Consider the following 13,195-nt stretch of genomic DNA (forward strand, 5'->3'; position numbering starts at 1 on the left):
ACGAAGGACCAGGTGCATGGCACAGAGCAAGAGCAGATGAAAGGTGGAGATCGCTGCGTCCACAGGCTCCCAGCCCCACATCAGTGCTGCCGACGTGGCCACGACAATAGCGTCGGTCCAGAGCAGTGATTCTTAACAAGGGGCGATTTTGTACCTGAGGGTATATTTGGCAATATCTGGAGACACTGTTGCTTGTCACATCTGAGGTGGGGTGGGGGATGCAACTGGCATCGAGTGGGTAGAGGCCAGGGATGCAGTGACATATTCTACAATGCGCAGGACAGCCCCCACGGCAAAGAATTATTGTGCCCAGATTGTCAATAGTGCTGTGGTGGGGAAACCAAGGTCTCGAGTGACATGAATGTAACTCATGAGAATCAATAGAAAATCTCTGCAAAGCGTATCCTAAGAGTTCTAGGCCTTAGAAATCTGGGCCTTTTCTTTCTCATTATCAAGTCACCAACTCCTGCTCTATAATTTTGGCATTGCCAGCAGGGTTTTCCTCTAGTTTCTGCCCCAAGAAACCATGATTCCCTGGGTGTAAAAGATGACCATATGTTCTTAGTTGAAGATGAGATTCCTAACCAATTTGTAGTGCATGCGCTCATGCCACACATTTCACAAAGCCTTGGGTCCAAAACAAAATGATGTATTTGTTTATTCATTCATTTACTCATCTACTCACTTTACACACTTTCATTGAGTACCTTCCACGGGCCAAGTACTGTGCTGGATGCTGGGATGAGGTGAAGAACAAGACAGACGTTGCCTTTAAGGATTTCGCTGGGTTGTGATATCCCACCTTGAAACTCAAATGTTTCAATACTTCGGTTATATGAACACCCATTTATTATTGTAAAAGCCCCAGAGGACGGTCGGCCTTTTAGCTCCTCTTTTCCAGTTTGTTTCAAGGGAGAAGAAGCAGCTCAAAGAAATGTGAACTCCTTTGCCCGATGTTTGATCTACAGTGCTAAACGTTGCTTAGTGCTCAGCAAAGCCACATGACCCCTTATTTCGTCATCTCTTCAGAGCCACGCTCACGGCACCGAGCCTTATCAGTACAAAGCGCCAAACAGTTGTTTTGAAGAGGCTCTTGCTGACTCCTCTGCTCATTTCGATGCAAAGATGCATGTTTTTTTTTAGATTGGAAAATCATCCTGTTTTCAATATTCTGTTTAATTTGTGAGTCACGGGGTAGAAGTAGTCACGGACTGTAATTTTTCTGAAAAGTGGGAAGCACGGCCGACTGTGGATCCAGAGGCTGCAAGCAGGCTACCTGTGCTTCTCTGTAGAGCATGATGGCTTGTCATTTAGAATCTCCGGACAGTCATTTGTACTTTTGAACAATCCTCCTTCAGAAAACTGAAAGCAAAAGCTTACTTGGACTTGATTTCCCTTTAGGAGAAAGTCAGCAGTTGGAAAAAAGGATCAGTTGCTACTATGAGTCTCCTGTCCCCCAGCCTCTGGGAGTGGGAGGGATAAGGAGTAAACAAGTTTTAGAGCAATCTTCGTGACTTAAGAAGGAAAGTACACGAATGCGGTTAATGGCACTGAACGGCACACTCAAAAACAATTAAAAGAGTCAATTTTATATTATGTCTATTTGACCACGATTTCAAAAAATAATTTTAAAAATTAGAGTTCTTAGGCCGGGTGGAGATTTTGGGGGATATGAGCATGAATATTTTACTTTACCGAGTTAATAAAGCCTCAAAAGATTTTGCTGGAGTGCTCTAGAAATTTCGTTTTTTAAACAGCTCCTTTGAAACAGTTTCCCGAATCTACACTGCTAGACAACTGAGAAACTGATTGAAGCCAGGGTAAGGCTGATGGTGCTTCTCAGTGACAGAGAGAGGCCTCCAATTATTTGAGCAGCATCTCTGCTGATCCACACATTGTGTCATGATTACAACTCACCCCTGGGCTGGGCTCAGAGGTAATTGCACTCATAGAATCTCAACAATGGCAGAGATCTTAAAGGGTCATTTAGTGCAACTGTCACTCTCAATTCCTGTCTGTGAGATTTCAGTGGGTGATAAGGAATTCTGTTTTTTTTTTTTTCAAGACTACCTAGACTAACTCTGAGCAGAAACCTGGTTCACTAAAATTTCCGACCATTGTTTTCATTTCCACCCTTTGGCAAATGGAAAAACTCTTGCATCGAAGGATCTATTTTTCCCCCTGAGGAAAGTCTGATTATTTTCTGTATGATTTCAATGTTAAGTATACTTGCTTTATTTTGGCTCTTTGAAAAGTGCTCATTTTCTACTCTACAGAAAATATTAATCAGACACACCCTTCCATGACCGAAATAGAGATTTTGCTAGATTTACTTTTTAACAGGGACACCCTAGAGACAAAAATGCTTTGCAGAACTCAGTGCAGGTATTTGAATGATGTTAATTCTAGATGAAATGGCCGGCCAGCAGGACAATGTGAGAGCAGTTGATCACGTGTCGTACAGTATCCTCAGCTACTTTCTTCACCTACCCAAAGGCCTGCTCCCGCTGTGAGTCCTCAAACTGCTGCTGGGTAGTCATGACTAGGTTCACAGAGTAGATGGTGGACACGAGCGAGAAGCAGAGGCTCAGATACCTGCGCTGAACCGTTTTGATTGTGTTTATGAGTAATAGCGACAGGAGGATCCACCAGCGTTGCTTCTAAAATTAATTTTATTTTTCTTATTGCTAAACTGGTTCATGTTTCTGTGTAAAATTTAGGGAGGGGGAAAAAGCCATAACCTGAAGTAGCCATTTGGTGTCTTACATTTCTTTCTAGCATCTTTCGATGCATATGTTATTCTTTCTAGTTATAGAAATAAGCATGATTCGTGGTAGTCGAAGTGCTTGCAAAAGTGGAAATATCCTACACTTTTGTTTGGGAATGATCTACACGACAGCGCGGTTCTCTTTGGCACGAAACATCTCCTGCAGAAGGTGCAGCTTTGGGTGGTTCTTTGATGTGGTTGGGTTCAAGGCTCAGGAGCGCATTGCTCACCCTTCACCAAACCACAAGCTTCTCCAGAGTTATTCAAGAAATTCTAAAGGATCCATTTGGAAGAGAAATGCAGCTTTGTCCATGACCCAGACTGCCTTCCTCAGACCTCTGATTCTGTTGCTTTTCTTTCTCTTAGATGGAGAGACAAATGTCAGTGAACTCCAACCTCCTGGGAATGCAAGGTCCAAATCTCAGCAACCCCTGTGCTTCTCCCCAAGTCCAGCCAATGCATTCAGAAGCCAAAATGGTAAATAACAGTTCTAATTGTCCTTTTGTTATTTCATGACTTTTTTTGATTTGTACTCTGACTTCCAAATTTTGGTTAAGTCAGGTAGGCGGCTCTGTCTTTGTTTCGGTGAATAACTCTTTCTGTGGAGAGGCAGTGCAGAGCTTGGCTCTTTCTTTGAAGATATTTGTTACTGGATTTTGGCGTAGATGATCACATGATGAGCTTTGGGTGAGCACGTGGCCTTAACGAAAGAGACATTTAGAATTCGGGGGAGATCCGTAGAAGCTGAGGTGTGGTACACCCAAGCATGCGTATATTTGCTCATAGCCTGAAATTAAAAATAATCCAGAGTTTCTCTTTTTCAAGGTGGCCACAGTTTCGATGGCAGTCTTCCTGTCCCCACATCCATGAAAACATACAAGTGACCTTTAAGCACACATTATTATGGAAATGCTCTGCATTTTTTGTTATAGCTGTCAGATGTGACATTGATTGGAAAGGATTAGAGAACCTTGTTTTCTTGCGGGGTAACTGCAACTGTTACTGAAATACATGATTTTAGGTGACGACCTTCAGCGACTTATGTGCAGTAAGTTCAGTTTTTCCAATCATAGTGGTAGATTCATGCATTTATGTTCTACTGAATATTAATAAAAAGGAAGGCGTGTACGACTTTGCAATAGAAAGCAAATTTCCTGGTTATATTTAGCGAAGCTGCTTGAAGCAGGTCATTCAATTTTTGTATCGTTAAATTCTAACGCTGCAATTAGTAGGGTATCCGATGACGACAAAAGTAAACTGCGGCAAAGGTTTTTAGTATCTGATACTCCCAGATAGCTTTTGCTGGAAGTTGGATATTTATTTGGTTTGTTGACTGACAGCGTTGGGGACTGTGTCTGATGGCCGGAGTGAGAATGTTTTTGACAGTTCTGAAAATTAGCCATCAAGACCCCGTGACTTCGTTTTCAATGGCGAGTTGGTTAGTTGTGAGTGTTTTTGTGTGTTTTTTGTTTTTTGTGGGGTTTTTTTTTTTTTTTTTTTTTGACGTCTGCTTTGGTCACTTTCTCTTGGAAACTTCACCCCTTTGACTTATACCTTCGTGACCCAAGGAAGCAACTGAACTCCCAGTGTTGGCTACCTTGGGCAAATAAAATCTGTGGTCAAGAGAGTTCTCTTTGCTGTGCCACAGTCCCTGTGATGTGCCAAATGGCACCAGCATCTTCAGCAAAGCTCATTAAATCTTTTTGGAATCGGCAAATATTTTTTCAACTCAAGCCCTGCAGAGCCAAACCAAATACTTGCTGGCAGAGTAAAGTTCAAACTGGCATCTGTTTTGGAGACCAGAGTAATGCCATTTACTTTTTTTTTTTTTTAAAGAAAAATAAAAAATGAACTGTGAAGGTACTTAAGAAAAAAACAAAATTAAGTTATTCATGTGTTATGAATAAGTGTCTGGGTCTCGGCATCAGATGGTGCACCCCCAGCTGGATTATTTCTGAATCACCTTGTTTGGTTCAGGGTCTGTATCCCTTTTGAGGGACCTCCCAGACACACTTGAGGTAGATTCTGAAAGACAATTCCAAACCAAACTTCCCTGCCAATTGATTTTCACTGGGTTTTATGCTGCACTCGACTCAGAAGTGTCCTACCCTTCTTGCTGGCAAAAAAAAAAGGAAGATGTTTCTAAAGGGCATACAGGTTTATAATTATTTATATGTGTGAAATAAAAACATATGGTATGGCCAATTAATAGCGAATAATATCAGCTGGAGACAAAAGGAAATGGGTCTGTAGTTTTAAAAATAGCGTTACCTCACAACGGTTTGTTGAGTTAAATTTACTGAGCAAGCACACTACTCTGCTGATTCATGTTCTAAGTGAATAAATATTTCCAGATCCATAATATCTGGGTGAATGAACTCCATGAGAGAGTTGGGCTTAGGGAACACAGCTATTCTCTGTACCCCAGGTTCTCACTCATACCTAATCTCATTATTACCAAGAAATTAACCCAAAGGGAAAAATGGGGTATCGGCCACTTATATTTTAGAAGACTAACATTTACTTAGTAGCTTGGAAAAGCGTTAAGTGGCTTTCACTACATTACTCAGCATCTCTCTGTTCTTATTCCGCTTGCATTATTTAACTGGAGAAATCAGTGCCTGCCGTCTCTTAACTGTACAGTATTTTCTAGCAGCTTTGGGTTGCTTAGATGAAAAGCTTTTATGAAATGCAAAATAGCGAAGAAAAAAAAATCTGTGATTTTAATGTCAGCCAGAGCCTCCCCAGATTTCTCAGAACTATGGGCTTTGTTGTTCTACGCCTAATTTTCTTCCTGTGTAAGGCTGGAATGGATTCCAGATTTCAACTAAGACTCTCGTTTCACTGTTTTCAAGGACTTTTCCAAGGGTCACACATGGGCTATTGTGATGAATGCACTCTGTGGGGTGTGTTCTCAGAGCACACAAGAAACCAGAGAGCTGCCAGGGAGGTGTCGCCTGCACCTCAACACTGCAAACCTATTCTGCTGGGGACAGTGGTGTCAGAGTGTCCACTTCACACTCCCTATTTGGCCACTGACAAAAGCTCTCATCTTGAATTTCTGGCGAAACTTGGAGGTCCTAAAGGTGGACAGAAGCTTTAGACAGGATCGCTTTAAATGCACAACTTTGTTAAAAGCTGTCTGACTAGCGACTGCTCAGTGGAATACATCCATTTTCCTCGCCCCAAATCGGTCATTTCTATTGTGGGAGAGAGCAAAATCTGTGTCCCCAGTGAGCTCTACGGTGCATTAATCTGGGACGTCCTAAATCAAGAAGCACGTGTGTTCTTCTTTTGACTTCATGTACATTAGTATCAAGCAGTGACTTTAATGTGCTGTGACCACATCTGTCCAAGCTGGTTTTCTCATAATTCTGGCAACTTATAATTTAGTTTTGTGGATCATTTTTCTGAAGAATTAGGCCAACAGACATTTGACTTCACAGTGACACAAGTGAATACATGCATGCCGGATGTCGTCCGAGGTCAGAGCAGACTTGAAGCCATGAGAGCCTCCCACCTTTCTAACCATCCCAAACAACAGGCTCTTCCTTCCAGGTTCCTGGGATCGCTGAGCATCTTCTGTGACAGTGAGGCCAACGGGAAAGAATATTCACTGGATACCTGGGGAACAGTTTTAACATTCCAAGGAGGAAGAAGGGGGATGAGCGTAGAGAAATGGAAAAGGAGATGAAGAGGCAGAAGGGGTAGGGGACGTACACATCACATTGGGACATATTTCCAGCCTCTGCTGCGTGCCAGCGATTCTGCAGTGATGTGGATATGGTGTCTTTAAAGTGATGTAGATTTGTGTTCATTTCTATTTGTGAGAATTATACCAAATTCTATCTAGCTTTGAAAGAGGCTTTGTTTATTTATTTATTTATTTATTTACTTACTTACTTATTTATTTATTTATTAGTAAACTCATACTAGGGTTGGAAGCTAAATAAGGAGTCAGGGGAACTTGTCTGTGTACCTATCTTATGTCTCATTAGTGATGAGGTGACTGTTACCATATTGAAACTGCCTAGTCTACAGCCATGCCACCCTGAGCAAGCCCGATCCCGTCTGATCTCGGAAGCTTAGCAGGGTCAGGCCTGGTTAGTACTTGGATGGGAGACCACCTAGGAAGACCAGATGCTGTAGGTATCAAAAAATAAAAAAAAAATAAGAGATTATAAGCTGGCAAGGTCCTTGCAATCTGTGAGGTCAACCAAGGGTTGCCTCACCTAAAAAATAATAATAATAAAAAAAAATAATAATAATAATAATTTTTTTAAAAAAGAAACTGCCTAAAATGAAGTGCGGCATATAAAAAACTACTCAGAGAGGAGTCCGGCCATTCTGCCCAAGTCTCACCTTAAGTTTAGACAGGATTAGTGAAGTGTTAGGAGTCCTGATACTAGGGAGAAGGTATGTACAGCAGCCGTGACTTGGTTTCATCCTCAGGACAACACCATGACATGAGTATTGTCCCCATTTTATAGCTGGGGCAACTGAGGTTCCAAGAGGTTAAAAATACTGGCCCAACGACACGTCACTCAGCAAAGGCTAACATCTCAGAGCTTTCTCATCATGACATTTATCCGTTAGTTAAAAATATTATATACCTTCTAGATATCGGTAACCATCAGATTAAATCAAATTCTTCGGGGTTAGTTTATATTGACACACAAATGGGAGACAAGGATGGCAAGGATAGTGCCAACCTGAAGAGAGCTTGGAAAGGCTGAGGAGTGAGTGGTCATACGGAACGTCTCTCTTGGTTTAACCAGAGCTCTGTGGCCTCACTGACTGGTCCGGCTTCTCTGCCTCTTTATCCAAACATAGTTTTTATATTGACATTTCTTTTTCACATGCGTTCTCCTCACTTGACTGATTAGAAACTCCTCGAAGATAATCCTTGCATTGTGTAAGCTCCGTGTACCGAGAAAGGCCCCACGAATGAGAACTGAATTTAACTGAGCTGAATTGAGTTGAATTAAAATTATGAGAAGGAACCAAACTCTAGCTGTGGAAATGGGGGTAGGATCGAGCGGGGAGGGAGCGAGAGTGAGGCTGGGAAGGAGAGGATAAAAGTAGATAAATGCTAAGCTAAGTCATCAGCTTGTAAAGAGTAGCTGACTACACTTGCTTTCTTTGAAAGCCAGCTAGAAACAGCATCCGTCATATTTTTACCTTGAGAGAAAAGCGATATGTCTGTTCCTTAGAAAACAGAAGTTGGAATATCATTGCCCTCCCAGGAATTGAGAGCGATCAATACTAAATGCTGTTTCTTCCATTGTGATGGATGATAGGTGTTGTATTTTGGTCATCGACTGTCAATACTTTATCCACAGTTAGGTTTCAGTTTATTGAATGCGTACATAAATATATGTATAAATGAATGAATGAAAGAAACAAAAAGATTGGAGAGGCAGGGCCTTTGAAGATGGGGCTACTTAGTAAAAATCTTCTCAAATTCCTCATTTTACAAGTGAGGACACCAAAACCTGGGAAAGACTTAAGGAGATCGAGCCATCATTTAAACATAAAGCTGGGCTCACTGCTCAGGCCGTCATTCTTCCACCCAAAATTCTGCTGTTTCCATCAGCTGTACTGATAATTTACTAACGGCACTTTTTTTCTTGACTCATGGTTTCCCCCTGGCAGATTGGCAGATGAGAACTGGGGTGGTATAGTGAGCAATCATGGTTAAATCTCCACTTTGTTTTGAATGTCAACCTGGGTGTGTTTGTGTTTGCCTTTCCCCTCCCTAATTATCTAGCCGGATAACTGTTTGCCTACGGTGCCCCTTGGCCACCCACTGTCCGACAGATAAATCACAGAGGAGCCTGGCTCCATATGGAGTTGCCTGGAAAGTTTAGACACATGAAAAGACAGTCTCCAGGTAATATCTCCCTGGCACTCTGGAGAAATGTAGTTCTTCGATTTGCCCATTTGCTTTAATCATCCCAGCTTCACTTCCTAAAAGTCTAGGAATAAGAAAGCGGTGAATGAGTAGGCTGTCAGCTTCCCAGAAGCTTTGTGGTGAGGCAGGAAATGCTGTTGACTTTAAAGAAGCTCTCATTAACTTTTGAATGGTGCCAGTAGCCATGTGTCCCTGTAACCAGTGATCAAAACACAACGATGGGCTGAACCAAAGTGACCACTCGTTTGAGAATTCTCCTACCTCACTGCTGTGAAATACCACTGTTCAATATGCAGATGAATGGGAATTATGTAAGATTTTTATGACAGCAGCAACAAAAATCTACACTCTCACTAATGCGTATGCTGGGTCTCGTTTAAATGACAATTTGCCTTCTTAAAAACATGGTAGAAAATAGTAATTGATAACATTAATCAATCACTTGTGTACGTGGCGGAAATTGCAATATACTATCTTGCAATATATTATCTCATCTAATCCTCACAACACTCCAGTGAGGGAGATACTATTGTAATCTCATTTTACAAAGGAATAAGCCCAGAGGTTGGGTAGTTTGCGAAGAACATACAAGCTGGTCAAATGCGGTGCTGAGATGTGAACCTGGGCATTGGGCCCTTGATCCTGTATTATTTTGCCAGCAATGGGGATGATCATACTATGAGTTTATGTTCATTGAGCACTTTCCAAATTGCAAAGCGCTTCCAGATACACTGTCTCATTGAGGACTCATAGCAACCCGGTAGGGTCAACAGGAAAATATTACTATCCTTATTTTATAGACACAGAGAAGTTAAGGGACTTTTCTAGCATCATCCAGTGGTGTAACCAGGCCCTGAGCCCAAGTATTTGATTTTTGTACTGTTTCTACTATATCATGCTGTCTCTGGTGTCCCCGTGGTAAGCAGTTTCTTATAAAAATTAAAATCAGTGGTATAAAGACGAGGCTCACATGTATAGCCCAGGCCCAGCTGTGTATTAGTTTATGCCTCTTCGATTCTCTAGTCCTCATCGACTAAACACTGGAGAGAAGGCTGATTCATATTTCCGTCTGGCCAAGACAAGTGCCGAATTTGAGCTTAGCTATTATTATTGAAGAACTTAAGCAACAACACTTCTCTAAGAGCGAAGAGAAGCTCCAAGTCTTTCTGTTGGCTGGAGGTATAAGCTTCCATATACCATATACCATGGCCACTTTGCTCATTTAAACTGTAAAAAGTTTAACTTTTTAATAAAATGTGGATGATTAGATTATAAGATCATTGAAAGAGCTAGCAACCATCTGTTTATATTTCTACAGAATAGAATTCCTCCAGAATTTACGTTCCATGTGTGGCTCAAAACTCCAAATACGTAGGATTATACATTTGATTATATTTGTTTTGAAAACGAGAATTTGAGAGATTCTCAATTGTCTCTGAGTCACCAAATTCCAAAGTGGGAAAGAAGCCCAGGAATTATTTTAGCAAAATCCTTTTCTTTGTAAAACAAAGGCCTGAAGCTCAAGTTAATAACTCGTCCAAGGTCACATAACCAATTAGCAGAAGAAGGGGAATTAGAACGCAGATTCTGGGTTTTGGGTTCATAGAATGTCACTCTCCATGTGTTTGCTAGCCCGGAATTGACAGAGAAAGTCATCTGCTCGTTGCTTGGATAGCAAACTTTCTCCGGGGGGTGTTTCCTGAAGCGTTTTCTGCGGGTTGGTTAGCAACGAGACAAAATAGCTGGGGTAGAAGAGGGTCAATCGGCTTTTTTTTCCCCTTTTACATCAACTGTGAATTGAACCTAATCGTCAGATTTGCCTGCAGGAATGAGCCCCATTCTCTGTAATTCTTTCTGAGACTGGAGATCTTGACACGAGACACTAAGCTATTCTTATTCGTCATCTATTACACACTGAGTGTATTTCATCTCTTGGCACCTAGAACAAGCTGCATTAATTTTGCCTGCCACCAAGCAAGACTAAACTTCCCATGTCTCATCACTGTTTATTTTGGGGTTGCGTGGATCTTACTTGGGCTTTTGGAGATGTGTGTTGTGCCGGCGTGGAGTGGTGACCCAGCTCGCTGCTCACGCAGGACAAAGGAGGATTGATATGTCCCTTCCCATCACATCTCTTCTCTTGGCTCTCCCTGCTCCACCCTCATCAGCGGCTCCTCATACACACATTCAGACGCTCTCCTAGGACTCATTGTCTTCCCGGTTTTATTTCTTTCTCTTTCTGTCAGTGTCCGCCCCTGTTTTGGTAACCATGGCAACAGGTGAAATACAATCCCCAAATTTGCCCGCTGCCTCTGTCATCCAGCCCAGCACGCGTATTGCCGTGTTTTGTTTTTGTGTTTGTGTAATGTTCCCAAGCCCGACGTCAGATGCGTTTGGGCAAGGACACCACACATAGCTTGGTTGGGGACATGCCCCTCAGACAGTTTTCGGGCACGTCTTCTTTGTGTATTTGTGTACGTGTGCGTGCGCGTGTTCCTGTCTGCTTTGGAACATTGTGCAAATAAGTTCAGCTTGTGTCGGAATAGCTAGGAAAAAAAAAAAAGGAAATTTTACAAATCTAGTTACGGGGAAGTTCTGCTTTAGAGAGAGATATTTCGGTCTTTTTCTTGGAATTTATGTAGCTTACACTTTCCAAGATTTTTGCCAGCACAACTAATAATGAAAGTTTGCTTTTCACTTTGGGATGGTGGCTCTGCCTTGATTTGGTTTTTCATGTGGGACGTACCAAAAGTCTGTCAGAAAATTCATGTCTCGAGGGGGTGAAAAGTGGGACATTGGGGACAGATAGAAGAGGCAAAGTTTTCCTAAAGATTTGATATTTTTCTTGTCTTAAAAAATAAAAGGGAGAATCCAGTCTTCAAGTCTAAAACTAACAAAGAATATCTTTTCCCTTGTTATCCTCTTGAAATTATCTTTTTTTTTATCCCCGTTAGTGTGAAAAGCTAGCAGTGATACTATGTGGTACTATGTGGTTGTCGTATTTGCCTTAGTAGGAATAAAATGAATCATTAGGTTCTCAGAATAGTTCCGTCCCAAACAATAAAAGTAAACATCGAGCATTTTTATTTCAAAACAGTATTTGCAGTCACCAGAACAGATGATATGTTTAAGGAGGATGAGATCTTCGTGCAACTGTGGCCTTGGATCCTAGAGATTAAACGTGCAGCCACAGAGGGGAGGCAGCAACCTGGTTTCCATAGAGAGCCGGGCTCTGAAGTGCAAGAGGAGTGAGAATTCCAGAGTTGGCGAGGGTTTCATTACACCCTTTCCTGGAACGTCCTCTTCCCCTTTGGCACCTCCTCACGGGAATGCCCCCTTGTTTTCATGGTACTAGAGGCTTTAGTCCGGTCCTGTGTCCCTTCCAGCCACTTCATCTCCACACGTCACGGCCCCTCTCCGAAAGACCCTTCCTGGAGCCTGGCATCTTCCTGAGGGCTTCTCGCTCTCTCTGGCTGCCTTGCCTGTCCTATCCTGTTCCCTTTGCTTCCACAGACTACACTTATTTTATTTATTTTTTTTGCAAGATTCAGCTCAAATGCACCTTTCCTGTGAAGTCTTGTCAACCTCCTCAGTTATACCTTCTGCGAGGTTAGACTCCATTTGTACCTTATATATCTCTTCCTTGTAGAGCTTTATGACGTGTTATTGTCTATGTACCCGCCTCGCTGCCAACCTGTGAACCCCTTGCACACAGAGGTCAGTTCGATTCAGCTCCATGTCCCCAGGTTGGCATCTGTCCTGCACATTCTAGGTGCCTGGTAAATGTTTGTTGATAGAATGAAGGAAGGAAAGTCTGATAAACTAATTTAGATGGAGGTGTTACTGCGTCTTGATATGTAACCCTACACTAAGTTTTTTTTTTTAAAAGGAACAGCAATAGGGTAGAACTCAACTCAGATGATTGATTTACCAATGGCAGAATTTCAAGGCCCATGACAAGTAGGTGAGAGAGATATTTGAGCAGGTGAGAATCCTTCCCACGATTTTCCAGATCCCTACCTCAGTGCCTGGGGGCTCTGTGCAGCCAAGTGCAGCTCTGCAGAGAAGCCCTTGCATGATGCTTCTGAGCCTGCGGGGTGGCACCGCCTGAAGATGCGATAGCTTTATATCAAGGTGCTTTGATGCTTCAGTATTGAAATTCCTCACTGCAGGCTCAAGACTTTAGCACTTTTTAAAAAAATACACAAATTTAGGATTCTAATGTAGTTTGGGTCCAAAATTAGTTGACACTTGACCCTTGAACAATATGGGTTGGGGACACTGACCTCTGCATGTATTCGAAAATCCACGTATAACTTAAGTCAGCACTCTATGTACACAGATTCTACACTGCAATCCAAAACAGTATTTTTTTTGTTTTAGGCGAGGCAACCCTTGGTTGACCTCACAGATTGCAAGGACCTTGTCAGCTTACTATCCCTTATTTTTTATTTTTTACACCTACGGCACCTGGTCTTCCTAGGTAGTCTCCCGTCCAAGTACTAACCAGGCCC

At 42.2% G+C, this 13,195-nt stretch overlaps 1 protein-coding gene and 1 pseudogene across 5 annotated transcripts in view; both read left to right on the forward strand.

Moving 5' to 3' along the window:
- The window catches only part of CREB5 (cAMP responsive element binding protein 5), a 380,590-nt gene that overhangs the window by 283,867 nt on the left and 83,528 nt on the right, over positions 1-13,195 (forward strand). For all 5 annotated transcript variants that reach the window (XM_015589514.2, XM_015589515.2, XM_015589516.2 and 2 more), the window contains one exon: positions 3,134-3,244. In XM_015589514.2, coding sequence (XP_015445000.1) covers positions 3,134-3,244 — 111 coding nt within the window. The remainder of the gene's footprint in view (positions 1-3,133; positions 3,245-13,195) is intronic.
- LOC112479814 lies at positions 6,801-6,919 on the forward strand (annotated as a pseudogene).

This window comes from Pteropus alecto, unplaced genomic scaffold (assembly GCF_000325575.1).
Source record: "Pteropus alecto unplaced genomic scaffold, ASM32557v1 scaffold21, whole genome shotgun sequence".
NCBI classification, from domain to species: domain Eukaryota; kingdom Metazoa; phylum Chordata; class Mammalia; order Chiroptera; family Pteropodidae; genus Pteropus; species Pteropus alecto.